General features: G+C 53.1%; 5 protein-coding genes across 5 annotated transcripts; all 5 read left to right on the forward strand.

The window, feature by feature from the left end:
• Positions 1 to 2836: 2836 nt before the first annotated feature.
• On the forward strand, positions 2837 to 4664 carry J4E88_005626 (uncharacterized protein; the record flags this gene model as incomplete). Its single annotated transcript, XM_049399261.1, has 4 exons — positions 2837 to 3112; positions 3165 to 3791; positions 3845 to 4272; positions 4322 to 4664. 4 exons carry the CDS (start codon positions 2837 to 2839, stop codon positions 4662 to 4664), a joined length of 1674 nt encoding a protein of 557 aa, XP_049255052.1.
• Positions 4665 to 5090: 426 nt separating this feature from the next.
• Positions 5091 to 7311, forward strand: J4E88_005627 (uncharacterized protein; the record flags this gene model as incomplete). The annotated part of the gene is made up of 4 exons (XM_049399262.1): positions 5091 to 5642; positions 5698 to 7040; positions 7088 to 7217; positions 7267 to 7311. 4 exons carry the CDS (start codon positions 5091 to 5093, stop codon positions 7309 to 7311), a joined length of 2070 nt encoding a protein of 689 aa, XP_049255053.1.
• Positions 7312 to 7747: 436 nt separating this feature from the next.
• J4E88_005628 (uncharacterized protein) lies at positions 7748 to 9161 on the forward strand (the record flags this gene model as incomplete). The annotated part of the gene is made up of 2 exons (XM_049399263.1): positions 7748 to 8624; positions 8689 to 9161. 2 exons carry the CDS (start codon positions 7748 to 7750, stop codon positions 9159 to 9161), a joined length of 1350 nt encoding a protein of 449 aa, XP_049255054.1.
• Positions 9162 to 10048: 887 nt separating this feature from the next.
• J4E88_005629 (uncharacterized protein) lies at positions 10049 to 11397 on the forward strand (the record flags this gene model as incomplete). Its single annotated transcript, XM_049399264.1, has 3 exons — positions 10049 to 10052; positions 10124 to 10225; positions 10274 to 11397. The coding sequence occupies 3 exons, from the start codon at positions 10049 to 10051 to the stop codon at positions 11395 to 11397; spliced, it is 1230 nt and encodes a 409-aa protein (XP_049255055.1).
• Positions 11398 to 14781: 3384 nt separating this feature from the next.
• J4E88_005630 (uncharacterized protein) lies at positions 14782 to 16610 on the forward strand (the record flags this gene model as incomplete). The annotated part of the gene is made up of 2 exons (XM_049399265.1): positions 14782 to 15630; positions 15684 to 16610. The coding sequence occupies 2 exons, from the start codon at positions 14782 to 14784 to the stop codon at positions 16608 to 16610; spliced, it is 1776 nt and encodes a 591-aa protein (XP_049255056.1).
• Positions 16611 to 16701: the final 91 nt, after the last annotated feature.

A 16701-nucleotide genomic window follows, 5' to 3' on the forward strand; every position in this document is an offset into this window, starting at 1 on the left:
GCCGGATTCAGTCAATGGCAGGCACCGAAGAGAACGCCATGTTCTCACCCGTCACTATCAGACCCCGATCATTTCTCGTTCGGCGTCGTTGCTGCTGCACAATTCTTCAGCCTTGCCGGTGTGTTGAGGTGAAAGTCTATTTATGCGTACGTGGGCGTCCAATCAGAGTTCAGCCGTCTCGGGTTCAAGTATGTGCATACACATGCCCGTGCTATCACATCAAGACATCCATTTCCAGCGAAGGAAGGCTGGGGTAATTTGCGACATGTGCGAAAACGCCCTGCGTACAAGATACGCCGGTCCGCTGCCAACCCAGCTTTCTCCACAACTCTTCCCTTAGCCTTCCCGCTGTGAAAAAAGAAGGCTTGTATCGATTTATCTCCCCAGTAAGATACGCTAGCATACACCAAGATGTTTGGCAGCCGAGGCTTTCCCGCTCTTGCTTTTCTCCTAGCCCTGGTCAGCGTAGCAGGCGCTAGTGGTCCTACGAGTATCTTCATTGATCAGATTGAAGAATACAAGCTCCTCGCAACATGTGCCGAGCTCGAGTTGTCGACTATCGTGCGTAACATGAAATGGGGGTGTGGGGATGGCGGCTCATACCAGTCGTTTACTTGCTGTAAGTTGACATTATGAAACAAAGCTTGCGTCTGCGACATGCGCTGACCTCGTAATTTCCGTCTCATAGTCTGTTACGAGAGCTCTGCCAAGTTCTCCAGCATGATTGGAGCTCATGTCATGACCCAGTGTCCAGATGACCCTTCGCAAAACACGACGGCGCTGGAGGTATTTAGCAGCTACTGTGATATCGGCGGATCTAAGTTGGCTGAAATTTCCGGTGAGTAGTCCCTTGTTCTGAGGTGAGAAAGCGACGAGCTGACATGGCGATAGCGGCTACAACATCGGTGCCAGCAACAACGTCATCGCCATCATCATCTTCAGCGTCTCCAGCATCGACGCTACAATCGGCTTTCTCAACTCCCACCTCGACAACACCTATCTCATCACTTGAGCCCACTACGTCACCTGAGTCGACGCCTGCTCCCCAGAATACCTCTCGGAAAGTCGCGATAGCCACAGGTATCACTGTTCCGGTAGTCGTCCTAGCTTCAGCCTTCGCGGCCTTCTTCTTGTTCCGCCGCTACAGGAATACGCATAGTAAACCTGAGCTGTATGAAGCCGACGGTTCTTCCTTGGACGCATCAAGGGGTGGCACATGTCATGAGGTGAGTGAGAAAGGGCAAATTCCCGCAGAACTGGCAGATCACGATCGCCACGATCCTCACGAGTTGGATGCTCAAAGCGATAGTAAGGTTTGATGAAACGCGTCTTTAGTGGATGCAGTCTTGTGGAACTCCAGTTAGAAAGTTGGCATGGTCTCGAGTAAAGATCGCTTGAACGATTTGCTATGTTCCGCGTTAGTGCAACAGTATGGGAGTCTCTTAGCGAAAATTAGAAGAACGGAGAAGCTCTAGCCAGAACATCCACTTGCCGCTCGGTCATTCATCATGACAACCATGTTGAGTCAAACGTGAACAGATACTATTGGGTGGATAATGCCTTAATAGTCCATTCGAAATGTAGCCAGGACAGTTAGGTAGGCCGAGTATAAAGTGGACATCCTACTCCACCCCAGCTCTTCATTGACGCGATCGGGATCGCACCTTGCCACGACGAATATGGCAAAGCTCTTGGTGTATGGCAGTCGTCTCTTCTTTGATGCTTAGTAGATGCATCGTCAAGCTGCGCCCATGCTTCGTGACTAGTACAACTCTTCCAAAACTTTGCCCAAAGATCGATGTACGAAGTCAGTAAATGGCTCGCAACATTTCGTACACGAATATACCTATGTGAGAAGGTACCAGAAGTTTGTTTGTCCGTTGAGGAGGATATCAGGTGAGTTTCCTTTCATCCAGTCCTATAAACAGTCCGGGTGGCTTCAGGAAGCCGTGTATGTGTCCAAATTCGATCGTTGTAAGATGCGGTTCCGCAGATATCCTTCGGACCGGGCGGTAACATCTAGATGCCCTCCATTTGCGCATGTTGAGACATCCAAATTTCCATGCATCACTGGAACGGCTAGACGACGATCCGATCGTCAGGCTTATTTGGTCCCATGTGATGCGGGTTAGTGCATACTAAGCACGCTTGAAGCTTACGACTCCAAACACGAGTCATTGACTCTGTATGTGTTTGCATAGTGAATACTACCACTTGGATGCGACTTGGGGTCGAAAGCGTTTCCAAATGCAGCTCCATGAATGACAGAACCGTGATACGGCCACATTTAGAGTAGAATCCCGACAACACCGACATTTGTTCTGTTCGAATTACCAAAATCGGCAAGCCGGCGTTTCCGTCGGCATCATGTTCGCCTTGACAGAACGGTGTTATGCGGGGTACCGGGGTAGCTGTATCTACCCCGCAAACTAGACATTCGGAGAGCAACCGTATCGACCGCCTGTGCGTGGCGTTGCCGCGGAGTGTTTCCGCATTCAGACACATCCAGTACCAGGCCTTCACACGCGACATCTCCGTTGATTCCCTTAGGGCGTCCGGTCGGATGGCATACTAGAGGAGATCGACACGGTCTCGAAATGTTACTGGAGTGTGGCAGCGTCCACAGGCGAAACGCAATTCGCCCTGGTTATCGGGTGCGAGACGGTGGCAGGATCGCGAATAGCGTGGCGGTCATGCAGGATCCGCCCAGGAGGGGTATGTCGTGCGTTGACGTATATATAGAGAGTGTATCGCCCACGATGTGTCTATCCAAAGGATCGACAGTAACTTTTCAGTCTCACAACTTCCTCTTCATTCAACAATCATTCCTCCCACAATGGTCCACTTCCGGACAGACATCGGTGCGACGAACGAAGCGGCGGATCCGAATAATGAGAACTATGCAAAAGAGCTCGAGACCGATGTTGTGATTGTAGGCGCCGGTTTCGGCGGCGTCTACCTGATGCACAAACTCCGCCAGCAGGGCTTCAAGTGCAAGATTATGGAGGCTGGTTCCAACATTGGTGGTATCTGGCACTGGAACTGCTATCCCGGAGCTAGGGTCGATTCCCAGGTCCCCATCTACGAATACAGTATGCCTGAGATCTGGAAGGTATGTGACAATTTTATCGTATCGCTATACGAAGACTGACATTGGCGGATAGGACTGGAATTGGTCCTGCAGATACCCCGGTACGGAAGAGCTCCAACAGTATTTCGACCATGTCGAGCGAAAGCTGGATATCAAGAAAGATTGCGCATTCAACACCAGAGTTGTCGAGGCTCAGTTCGACAAACCCTCCTCGAAATGGGTCGTAAAGACCGAAGATGGCCGGACAGCGCGCTGCAAATATTTCCTTTTGGCTCTGGGCTTCGCGGCGAAGCGCCATTTCCCCGACTGGCCAGGAATGGACAAGTTCGAGGGCGAGATCCATCACAGCTCGTTCTGGCCAGCATCTGGAGTAGACGTTAAGGGCAAACGTGTTGCCGTCATTGGCACTGGGTCGACAGGTGTTCAGATCGCCCAGGAGACATCGAAGACGGCCGCCAGTATAACCCAGTTTGTTCGCACGCCCAACCTTTGCCTTCCGATGCAACAGAAAGCTCTCACGAAGGAGGAGCAGGACAGAAGGAAGCAGGGCGAATACCAGGAAATCTTCAAGAAAAGATTGACAACGTTCGCTGGCTTCCAGTACGACTACATCGAGAAGAACACCTTCGATGACTCACCCGAGGAGCGCGAGACATTCTACGAGAAGATGTGGGAGAACGGTGGTTTCGAGTTCTGGCTGGTAAGCGATAGATGTGAAGCCCCTACATCAGCAGACACTTACTGTGATCACAGGCAAACTACAAGGATCTGTTGTTCGACAACAAAGCCAACCGCGAAGCCTACAACTTCTGGGCTAAGAAGACGCGAGCCCGGATAACGGATCCTGAGAAGCGTGAGATTCTTGCGCCTCTGGAGCCACCGCATGCCTTTGGTACCAAGCGACCGAGTCTGGAGCAGAACTACTACGAGATGCTCGACAAGCCCGAGAACAAGGTCATCGACGTAAACAAGAACCCGATCAAGGAGGTTACTGAAAAGGGCATTGTGCTGGCTGACGGTACCCTACACGAGTTCGACGTCATCGCCCTTGCAACCGGCTTCGATTCAGTGACGGGTGGTATGAAGAACATGGGACTGAAGGATGTCGACGGTGTTGAGCTGTCAGAAAAGTGGAAGAACGGTACCTACTCGTACCTGGGCATGAGCCTGAGCGGTTTCCCGTAAGTTCTCAAGTGCTTCCAACTACTGCAGATACTGACTGGACTGCAGCAACTGCTTCTTCCTCTACGGTGCTCAGGGACCGACGGCGTTTTCCAACGGACCCACGTGCGTTGAGGTTCAGGGAGACTGGATCGTCGATGCCATGGTCAAGCTTCGAGAGCAAGGCATCAACTACTGTGATGCCACACACGAAGCAGAGAAGGAGTGGCGGGAGAAGATCACCGAGCTCTCGGACAAGACACTGTTCCCGCAGACCAAGTCATGGTACATGGGTGACAACGTGCCGGGCAAACTCCGAGAGCAGTTGAACTTCGCCGGCGGGTTCCCACTGTACAGCGAAATGACGCGAAGTGCACTGGACAAGGGCTTCGAGGGCTTCATTACTGCGTAGATATCCACTGGCGAAGGAAGGGGCCGTTTTGCCTGTTGTAATTAATTGTATATCAATCATCCGCTTTCAACAACTGTCCCGTTTTCGTCGTGTGCGTCAGGTACTGCATTGAAAGGCAGGAAGCCTCGACTAGTGCGACATGTCTTGTACTGCTCGGAACGGCACGTGCAGATATGGAGCGAAACCTTGGAACTTGACCGCATGGCTCGGGCGTGGGGGATATGCGATGTGACGGGCGTGGTGGGAGGAGAGGGGCAGCGTGGCGTGGGTGGCCGCGGAGGAGCCCGCGGGCAGCAGATCAGAGATGGCCTGATCGGCGTCACATGGAATTTACGCCGACCGACGTCACGACGGGCGCCAGGTCAAGCAGCGCATTGCTACCTGCCTTATGGAAGCCGCACGCGCATCTGCCCACCACCCGGTACCATGAGGACGGCGTTCCTTTTTGGTCGCCAATGCTGTCGCCCAGGCCTGCCCAAACTCGCAACCCGCGCCTTCACGCGTCCATCCACCGCCGCCTCCCGCTTCCGCCGTCAATTTGCGACTCCAAACTTCAAAGGCCGAACGATACTATGGTCCGGTGCAGCCGCGGGAGCTGCCGGCGGCGCGATACTCAGCCCACTTGCCTTCGTCGACGTCGCCAATGACAAATCCGGCCATGGAGAGAAGACGCATGAGGAGGCCATGCTGGAGGCGTCGCGGAAGGAGCTCGACGAGCAGGTGCCCCATGCGCTGAGGCACTCTACAAAGTACAGGCGAGGCATCTATTTCTTCATCGAGGACTACATAATCGAGCCCATAGCCACCGGGTTCCGCTTCCTCCACCTGATCATCATCTTCGTGCCGGTCATCGTGACAATACCTGCGATATGGCTTGGTTCACGACAGCCTGAGAGAGACAACGAGCGGAGTGGGACACTATGGTGGTATGGCTTTCTGGTCGGGTCTATGGAGAGGGCTGGTGCGGCCTTCATCAAGGTATGTGCCGTCACGTTAGACTCAGAAGATATCAAGTAGACTGACTCTATGATAGCTCGGACAATGGGCTGCCTCCCGAACAGATGTCTTTCCAACCGAAATGTGTTCAATCATGTCGACCCTCCACTCCAACGCCCCGGCGCACACATTACAAGTCACGAAGCGAACGATTGAGGCGGCTTTTGACGGACAGAGCTTTGACGACATCTTCGAGGAGTTCGACGAGAAGCCATTGGGTGTTGGCGCAATAGCACAGGTATACAAGGCGAAGCTGAAGCCGCACCTTGCGACTCTGGAAGACAACAGCATCGACCGAGAGGAACTCAATCTGGCGCGGCGGATCAAGAAGAATGTCGATGTGACGCTCAAGAGCTCACCCTCGAGGGTACCATCTAGCCATGTTGCCATCAAGGTTCTGCACCCCAACATTGAGAAGATCGTCCGGAGAGACTTGCGCATCATGGGCTTCTTCGCGGCTGTCATCAACGCTATACCCACGATGGAGTGGCTGTCGTTTCCCGACGAAGTGGAACAATTTGGCGAGATGATGAGGCTGCAACTGGATCTGCGCATCGAAGCCGCGAATCTCACGCTGTTCCGACGTAACTTCAAGGACCGGACGACAGCCTGGTTCCCGTACCCTTACACTGACTACACCACGCGCAATGTCCTTATCGAGGAGTTCGCCCAAGGCATCCCCATGGAAGACTTTCTACAAAATGGAGGCGGAGTGTTCCAAAAGGACATTGCAGACGAAGGATTAGATGCGTTCCTCACCATGCTCCTCATCGACAATTTCATCCATGCCGACCTACACCCGGGAAATATCATGGTTCGTTTCTATAAGCCTGAGCAGTTGGACGTCTCAATATTCGCCAAGAAGGAGGACCGGACGACCGGCCCCAAAGAGTCGCTTGATGTTACTGAAGAGGTACTCGAGCGTCTGCGACCACACAAGAAGAACCCGAAGCAGTGGAAAGCGAAGTTGCAGGAGATTGACAACGAGGGGTATCGACCACAGCTCATTTTCATCGACACAGGTCTTGTAACGGAGCTCAATGCGAAGAACCGCGCCAACTTCCTTGATCTCTTCAAGGCTGTCGCCGAGTTTGATGGTTACAAAGCAGGTCATCTCATGGTTGAGAGGTGCAGACAACCAGACGCAGTACTTGACGGGGAAGTTTTTGCTTTGCGCATGCAACATCTGGTGCTCGGAGTCAAGAGCCGTACTTTTGCTCTCGGCAACATCAAGATTGGAGACATTCTCAACGAGGTTCTTTCCATGGTACGAACACATCATGTCCGCCTCGAAGGCGACTTTGTCAATGTCGTTCTTAGCATCCTCCTCTTGGAAGGTATCGGAAGGAGCTTGAACCCTAACTTGGATCTCTTCGCCGGGTAAGTGATATTATAACATGCATCTAGCCATCTGCTAACGTAATCAGTGCTCTACCAATACTGCGACAACTTGGTGCACAGAGTGGCTCGTCGATGATTCGTGGAGGCGACTTTTCGATGCTCAAGGTTTGGGTTGGTCTTGAGGCGCGCAGCTTCTTGCAGGCCTCCATTGATACGGTATGCAACATGACACATGTGTTGCGCTGCATCACTAACAATCTCTTAGGTCGAGCGATACGTCAAATCCGATCAACTATCACCCAATGTATAATAGGAAGACGGGCGGTTGTCTATTACATGGGATTCCCTTCGTTGTTAATACTTCCACACGTGTGTTAGCGGTTGTGACTGGCTGGTATGAAGGACGCAGGCTGTGCTTGGAACTGTGAAGCAACGGTACAGTGCATTGTCGTCTGAAGGTCTTGATCTATAATGTGCAGACACGGCGGATGCTCTGAATCTGTAGACAGCTTTCTTTTTTGTTTGGCTTGCCGTGAAGGGTACGCGTAAGGGCGACAAGGGTCTCGCGTGATGACGTCACCCTCGTGTTAAGCTTCACAGCTACAACGCAATACAACATCCCTCCTCTCAATCACACTACACTTTCCACTCGTATTAGTTGAACTTGTGACATATTCGCTTCTCAATTTGCTCATTCGAACCCCACAATCCCCATTCACCCGAATATAGCTCTTTCCTAAGCAACGATGGAAGCCGGAGCAGCCGGTGTGCTCTACGCAGCCGAGAACCTCCTGGAGGCTGGTGTAGCTCTCGTCAAGGGCATAACTCATCCGACATTGCCGATCAAGGCAAACCTCACGCGCATATCCTCCGTCCCGCTCCCTCGCTCGCATCACACGGTTTCGGTAGTCAAAGGCCGCGCATACATCTTTGGTGGAGAGACGGAAGCTGGCAACCTCGCAGACAATGACATGCACGTTGTCATCTTGCCGTCGAGCGGTGTTCTCGACGCCGACTACACCAAATACTCAGCCCGCGCGGCAAATGGCCTGGACGATGTACCGAACTCGAGAAGGGGACACACGGCTGCGGTCATTGGGGATAGCATCTATATGTTTGGTGGCGAAGGAAATGGTGTAACAGATGAGAAGGGGCGGGTCTGGGTTTACGATACGATATCAAACACCTGGACCTATCTTGATCCAGCTGAGGGCACGCTGTTTCCCAGCCAGCGAACTGGCCACGCTTCGGCGAGCTCAGACCTCCCAGGCCCCAAGACGACGACGTACGTTGAGAAGGCACCGCAAGCCCCCGCCGATCCTGCGAAACACGTTCCCGAGCCGCCAGAAGCAAACTCATACGGAACCATCTTTGTGGTTGGAGGGCGCGAATGTTCGAGCAGCAATCTTGCCAACGATGCACTTGCGTTCGACGTCAAGACACGAACGTGGACCAACATACCTTCCCCATCAGGTCAGCCACGGGATGGTGCAAGCCTCGCGCTCGTTGGCAGTCGCCTCTATCGGTTTGGTGGGAAGGGCATAGAGACATTTGCGTCAGGTGCGACCGAGTACGTGGACGCATCACATGTGTGGACACATGCAGAGCGCGGGACTACACCAGGTAAGTTCTGACTTTACGAAGTGCATGTGAGACATATACTGACTTCGTACCTCTACCTCTGCAGTGACTAGTGGGTGGGGCTGGGAAGAAGTGAAGCACACCGAAGGTAGCACCGCTACAGCACCGCAGGCGCGCGCAAATGCAGGACTTGTGGGCGTCACCACAGGGCAAGGGCGACACTACTTGCTAGCTGTCGGCGGAGAGACTGAGAACGGAGATTACCTCGACGACATATGGGCACTGCAGCTCGCACCTGAGCGCTCCACGGCCGCAGCGACTAAGGATAATATACGCGCGGGTTTGAAGAGAGATACGCATGAATCGCAATGGGCTGAGGCGATATATCGATACGTAGACACAAAAGGCGAAGAGGAAAAAGAGATTCCAGGAAAGCCAAAGCGAGGCCTTGGAGCGAGGGGGCATTTCGGTATCGCCAAGGGTACCGAAGTCGATGGCGCGACGTGTGTAGTCTGGGGTGGAGTCGATGCGAATGGCAGTGTGCTAAACGACGGTTGGATGATTACTGTTGACAGGTAGTCCGTCACGTTGTGCGCTTATGGCTATAAATGAAGAACTTGGTCGACACGCGTCTGCGACCAACAATGCCTGGCTGTCAAGCACGTGGCAAACCTATGGATCGTCGCCACTTCTTGCTCTCCACCATTCCATACTGTTCTTGTCTTTCTGACTTTCTAGCTTCCTCTCTTGTGTGTGCGCATGACCTTGGGCGAGGATTTCGCTATCTCAAGCGCCTTGCCGTTGATAGTGCCGTGGAACAGACGCTTGGAGCAAGTATCGGCGCTGCCATGCGCGACCAGGGCAACCGAAACCCCAACAACCTGTCGAAGCCACACTGCACCACATGTCACCTCGCCTTGGTGATTTTCGCGCATCGCATTGGATGCTGTCAAGCGCAATTGGTGCCTTGTAACCGTCTTCTCGTGGCCATCGCGATCTTGTTGGTGGGTGGGTACGAAGGTGAAACAACAGAGCTGGCCCAATCAGGAAAGTGGCAGCAACAACACCACCAATTCGCCGCTCTTCCCATTTGATGAAGCAAGTACCCGCTTACAGCGATATAGACAGCCCTGCGAGGGTTTGGGACCTGTTTTAACAGCCACTAGCTACCATCGAGTGGCTGACAGCGGCACGAGGCCTGTAATGACGGGAGGGCCGACCCAGTAGAGTGCCGTTAGTAGACAGGACAGGGCCTGGGGCTTCTAGGCGCTATGCGTCCGTTTTATAGGTCATGGGGAGGATGGGGGTTAAGTATATTGCTTGCCCGGGATGTTGTGCGAGCGACTGAACCCAAAGACGGGTTTACGGGTTACGCTGCGGTTGAAGAGCGCGTACAACAGCAACGACTACAGTCAGCTCATTACAATCTTTCAAGGAGCCAAGAAGATTCGGAAGAGTTGTCAATCATGGGTTGGGGTAAGTCACTACTAAGCCGACTGTGCAGATGAACGAAAAGCGCTAAACATATTATGCATCGATAGGTGGAGACTTGACACTGGTGAATGGTTCGCCGTTCAGTTGGACCTTGAATGGCCAGCACTCGTATCAAATGGATACATGGAAATGGCCAACAATCAACGCTGGTATGTATGTCATTGATCAGAAGGAGTACCTCGACTGACCACGCAAAGGCCAGGCATCAAGAATATACGTCGAGTTTGGGACGAGAGGAAACACCCGCGACGATGCAGGCGAGGCGTACTACAATATTGACGGAACATCGGATAGGTTCACGGTACTCGGACGGAAGCCTTCGGACTATGCACTTACCATATCTCTGGATGACATGTCGACAAAGCAGAGCTCGAAAGGATCAAGCGTCACCTTAGGATTCCGGCATAATGCTGCTGTAAACTGGATCATGTCCACTGACGAGGCAGGAACCTGGTGGTCAAATAGCGGTACCTACGCAGATTGGATGCAGCAAAGCATGGGCTCGCTGGCAAACAGAACGCTAAAACACATCTGCATGCCAGGCTCCCATGATGCCGGGATGGGAACATTCAAACCTGGCACTATCGGCGCACACTTTGCCAACACTCAGACCCAGTATCTGGATTTCTACCAGCAACTCGAAGCCGGCTCACGGTATTTCGACCTCCGCCCAGTGCTCTCAAGAGGCGAATGGGTAGCTGGTCATTACGGCCAAGTCGGCGACATCTGGCTCGGTGGGAACGGACAGTCTCTCGCAGACATCATACAACAGATCAACGACTTCACTGCAAAACATCAGGAACTCATCATCATAAATCTTAGCCACACTCTCGATACAGACAACCAGTACAAAGACCTCACGCAAACGCAATGGAACGATCTTTTCACAACACTAAAGCGTATCAACAATCGCTACACGTTCAACAATCCCGGCGGCACCGATCTCTCCACGCGCCGTCTGGGTGACTTCATCACAGACCGCGCATCCGTTCTCATCATCGCGCAGATACCAGATGATGTGACACTAGGCGACTTTGCGAACCAAGGATTCTACTCAGGCCGCAATCTTCCTTTCTACGACGAATACAGCAACAGCAACAATCTCGCCACGATGAAGAGCGACCAACTAGCGAAGCTGAAGCAGAACCGGAATATCGTCGCGGAGCAAAGTCAGAGGAAAGATATGTTTCATATCTTCTCATGGACGTTGACGCAACAACCGGAGGATGTGTTGATCTTTGATAAAGCCATTATGTTCGTTCCCCTGTACCCTTCTCCGTCTACAAATGCAAGCTTTCTCCGGACACTAATATACCATTAGGAACATGGCAGCCTCCGCTTTCGACGACCTGATAAGCGAGACGTGGAACGCGTTCACACCGCAAAGCTTTCCAAACGTGCTGTTTGTAGATAGTCTAGGGGTCAGGGATAAGAGTGTTGTCTTCCCGTTCGATAAGCCAAAGCAAGGATTACCAACGAACTCTGATATCGCTGCGTTTGCAGTGGCTGTGAATAATGGGATCGCGGGGAGGAATGGAGTTGTGACTGGGAGATGATGGTGAATAGAGCTTTACCTGCCGCGATCTAGAGCACATGAGTTTCGGAATGTCACGCGTTTGATCAATGACGAATGATCTCATCTTGGATTTTGTTGTTTCCAGTAGTAGAGGTCGGTTGTTTGCCATCTACCCAGCCGGCATGAGATGTTGTCGTACGAGGGAAGATCTGTATGGGTACGTAGTATGCCATACACTATTGTCTAGATTGTTGGCCAATGCTTCTGCGTAGAGTTGGCTCGTTCGCCTGATCAAACCGGACTATTGGTATTGTGGGGAATGGAAAGGTTCGGAAAAGTGGAGGTTCTGATAACCAGATCTTTCTCCTGTCTCAGTGGCTTCACGGCTTTGCATTCGAGTTGTAAAGCATATCGAACTCGCTTGTATCAGTCTATGATGTATTTTGCGCATGAGGATATGTATGACTGAAACAAAGACGTGTAGTTTGTAAGTATCCATTTGGCGTGCTCTTCGTCAGGCCTTCCTGGCATGATTGGCCTGGTGTGCGCCCTAAAGCGAGATGGTCACCATGAAACTTTGTTTGGAGGCGCAAAAGTCGGTCAAACAGCCATAGTGGATCCAGGTAAACGATTTCCGCTCTCTTCTTCTTCATCGCATCTCGATCTCGGCTGGACGTTACAATGATCTACATTTGGAATACTGATCATCGCTTTTTCGTGCAGGTACCCGTCGTCGAGGATCTGCGACTGATCAGCAGCGGGGTGCCAACCCTCTGTGCGACAACCAAGTGTGCCGTTCGCGCAGGTTACCGATGCTTGCTTATGGGCATAGGACAATGTTTGGTTCGACCTATCGCCTAGTAGTTCAGGCGTCGTACGAAAGACATGTGCGCTGGCGGAAGAAAGCATCTATGTTAGTGGGGAGAAAAGGAAGGTGTCTCCTAGCACGTCAGATGCTCAGTCGGACTCTGACCCCTGAGGCGTCATGTGGGTTGACTTTCCAAAGCTGCAGCCGTCATGCTCATCCTGCAATACGAGTACTTGCGGAACTACGGCATGCGCCAAGTGCCATGGGATGGAGCAGGTGCTTGTTCTTGCTTAGCAAGAGAAGCCATACGGGTGGTGGACGCCTTGCTTCTCCACATAGTTTGCTTGGCTCAATCGCCCCTTGAGGATGCTTGATCGGACGTAAGAGGAGAAAAAGTATACAAAACGGCAGTCAATATTGACTGTTCGGATGGCTAACCGTGCTATCCGATTGTTGCCATTTTGTCAGGGTAGATTACTAGCTCCGAGGTGGAGTACGTGTGACTGTCTGAGTCGAACAAGGGTCGTGATTCTTAGAATCCCAGCTCGCGCGGCGTCGGGAAGTGGAAGTTTTCGATTCGCGACCGGTAGTCTACCTGTCGCAGTACTGGCTACAAACGATCATCGCAGCCGTTGAACGCAGAAGGCCTAAGATTTGCTAAGGATCGGTCGTGCTGTTGCTTACTCCTCCGCACGAGAAGGGTTTGTCTATCGCAATCTCGTTTCGTCGAGTCAAGCGATCGGGACGAGGCTGAAGAACCTAGTCATCTTCAGCAAAAGCTTGTCTCATAACAGAAAAGCAATATATTAAAATAGACTCGGTCTTTATTCCTTGCGATATTCCCGAGGCATATACAGCTCCATTTCTGCATGCCATGGTGGAGTGGAGGTTTTGGAGTTGCTGCCTGAATCAGACGTGCGAGTGGTTAGCTGCATGAAAACGAAGAGGGATACGAGGTCTTCCCGTGCCCCTTGAATCCAATTGCATTGTCGCAAGAGTTTCTGTATCCTGCGCGGCTTGCAACAGTGGTTGCGTGCTGCACGCCACCATCATGTGGCATGAAATTTCTGCGCCGGTAAGCAGTAGTGGTTCGTGATGAGTATTGATAAATCGAGACATGTGTTGGCGGAAGCAAGCATGCTGTAAAGTGCTGAGGGTGGGAGCGCTTAGATGGGCCTCGCTTGACAGCGCACGTGATTGGCTCATCTTGGCCATCGGAAAGCCCACTTGACTCCAATTTTCCTCGGAAGTGCGGGTGCCTGGGCCAGAAGGGCCAGAAGAGACATCCTCCACCGCAGCGGAATTGCGCATCATGCTACCGTTCGCGGACGAATCTTCATGCAATTGCATGGCTGTGCGACAGAGACTCGGACTCAAACGACAACTTACACGATGGCTTGTTGGTGATGCGGGGTGGATCTCTTAACCCGAACAAGCTCTCTCCAAGAGATGTAACCGTCGGTTGGGCGTGCTCGGCAGCTGTTGCCAATGCGCCAGTGCAGGTCGATGCTTTCGTGGCTCGACGCCATGGCTGAAGGGCCGTCTACTGAGTGCGGCACCGTCAGACCGTCCGACCGATGGAAGACGTCACATCGTCTCGCCCGTGGGGTCCTCCAACAGCTAAGTGATAATTTTCTAGCGTCTCACAGCAACATCATCGCAACATGTTGAACAGCGACCGCGCGAAACCGATATGCGCCAAGCAACTGGATAGTGACAGGCGGCAGTGGAGACCGGCTGCTTGAATCACTCGATGTTTCGAGCAATTACCGGTCGACAGCCGTCACGTCAGAGGCGTTCAAGAATAACATTTCGGAAGGCACTGATAGCAAAACACGTTTCAAACGGCTCGGATCAACAATCACGTTCTATTTTCGCTCCACGACGTGACAGCAATGCGGTTCCTGCATGGCAAAGGAGCGCGTGCCACCAACAAGCCATGAGGAAAGCTCCCAATCGCGCATCATGTCCGCCCGAAGCGAAGCCGGCGCCGCGGGTCGAGAGCTTGAATCTGCCAGTGCCAGGGGCCCGCGGCACACCAAGCTTTCTTTTCTACGCTGACCGGCATCTGCAGGCAAGAGTCGAGAGCGCTAGTCGTAACGCGAGTCAACCTTAGCACCAGGCCTTTACGGGGATTGCTGGCTAACCGTCGATCATTCTTACCCTTCATAAGATGATTCTACCCGCATGCCGTGATGACTTTTCTTGGTACCTTCTGTTCGAAGTCCTAATCTTACCTTCTTGTGATCCGTCTTTCGTTCCGGTCCAAGGTCCTTCAGTGTGTCGTCGTTATTGACCACCACTATCCACTCGCTCATCTCTTAATCCGACTATCAGAACAACTTTAATTCCATAATTCGAACCGACCGCATTCTTACAACATGCACTACTCCGCGGCTCTCGCTGCCGTTGCAGCCATCACTCCTCTCGTCAACGCCCATGGCGCCGGTCTGCCCAACATCATTGGCTTGAACCCAAGGGACCTCCGGGCCCGCGACCTACTTTCTCGCACTGGAGCTCGATTCACCGGAGTTAACGAGCTTCTGCAACCCAAGACTCAGGTTAAGAACAAGGTCGTGGCTCGTCAGGACGATCGCCAATGTGGTGCGGGTGTCGGCAACTGTCCCGCTGGCCAGTGCTGCTCAGGTGCTGGCTACTGTGGCACAGAAGATGACTACTGCTACTCTCCTGGATGCGATTACGAGCACGGCTCTGGCTGCCCCGAGAACGCCACCCCAGGTGGCACCAACACCTCTTCCATCGCCCGTACCAAGGTCGGCAATGTCGAGTACGGTGGCGCTGGTATCTACGGCTGCACCACCCCCGGCACAGTTGCCATCACCTACGACGACGGCCCACAAAAGGTCTTCACCAGCCACATTCTCGATGTCATGGCTTCCTACAACGCCAAGGCTACTTTCTTCATCACTGGAAACAACATCAACAAGGGACAGATTGACATCACTCCCGAGTTCAGCAGTGTTCTCAAGCGCATGGACTCTGAGGGCCACCAGCTTGCTTCTCACACCTGGACTCACTTGGACCTGAGCGCCGTCTCCCAGCAGGACCGTTACAATCAGATGATCAAGAACGAGATGGCTCTTCGCAACATCGTCGGCAAGATCCCCACCTACATGCGTCCCCCGTACTCCAGCTGCACTGCTGAGTCAGGCTGCGAGAAGGACATGGCTGACCTCGGTTACCACGTCACATACTTCAACCTTGATACCGTATGCACTTCCTTGACCCCTTCAAATGGCTCAATTGCTAACACTACAAACAGGATGATTACGAACACGACAGCACCACCCTCATCCAATACTCTAAGGATGTTTTCCTGGGCAACGTCACCAGCGGTCCCGCCGCCAGCAACCAGTGGCTCGAGATTGGTCACGACATCCACGAGCAGACTGCCATGAACCTGACCGAGTACATGCTCTCCACCCTCACTCAGCTCGGATACAAGGCTGTTACTGTCGGTGACTGCCTTGGCGACCCCAAGGAGAACTGGTACCGCACTGCTGGTGGTGCCGGCTCTGGCAACGCGCCCAACCCCGCCACCTCTGCCGGTGCTCCCGCTGCCACTGGAACCAAACAGGTTACCACTGATGCTACTTGCGGCGGTACCAAGGGATACACCTGCTTGGGATCTACCTTCGGTAACTGCTGCAGCTCTGCTGGTTACTGCGGCACCACTTCGGCCTACTGCGGAACTGGCTGCCAATCTGGCTTCGGTAACTGCGGCAGCAACGGTGTTGCCCCTACCAGCACCACCACTAAGGCTGCTACGCCTACCAAGGCTACTACCTCCAAGGCTCCCGTCGCCTCTGCTGCTGGCAAGGTCTCCACTGACGGCTCATGCGGTGGTATTTCTGGCTTCACCTGCGCTGGCTCATCCTTCGGCAACTGCTGCTCTCAGTACGGCTGGTGCGGAAGCACTACTGACCACTGCTCCACTGGCTGCAACTCTGCCTTCGGTACCTGCTCTGGCACTGGAGCGTCTGCCACCAAGCAGGCCGCTACCACTACTAGCAAGGCCGCTGCTGCGCCTACCAAGAAGGCATCTACTGACGGATCATGCGCTGGAACCTCTGGCTTCACATGCTCAGGCTCCTCATTCGGAAACTGCTGCTCCCAGTACGGCTGGTGTGGAAGCACCACCGGTCACTGCGGTGCTGGCTGCCAGGGCACTTTCGGTACCTGCAACTAAGGTCACCAATTGGTGACTTTCCCTTTCTGTTTCGTTAGAAGTAGTGCGCCCACACGAGGGGACGAGCTGTACATTTGTATCAACATAGGGC

The sequence above is a fragment of the Alternaria novae-zelandiae genome (genome assembly GCF_023758075.1).
Source record: "Alternaria novae-zelandiae strain BMP 2774 chromosome Unknown scaffold_10, whole genome shotgun sequence".
NCBI lineage: Eukaryota > Fungi > Ascomycota > Dothideomycetes > Pleosporales > Pleosporaceae > Alternaria > Alternaria novae-zelandiae.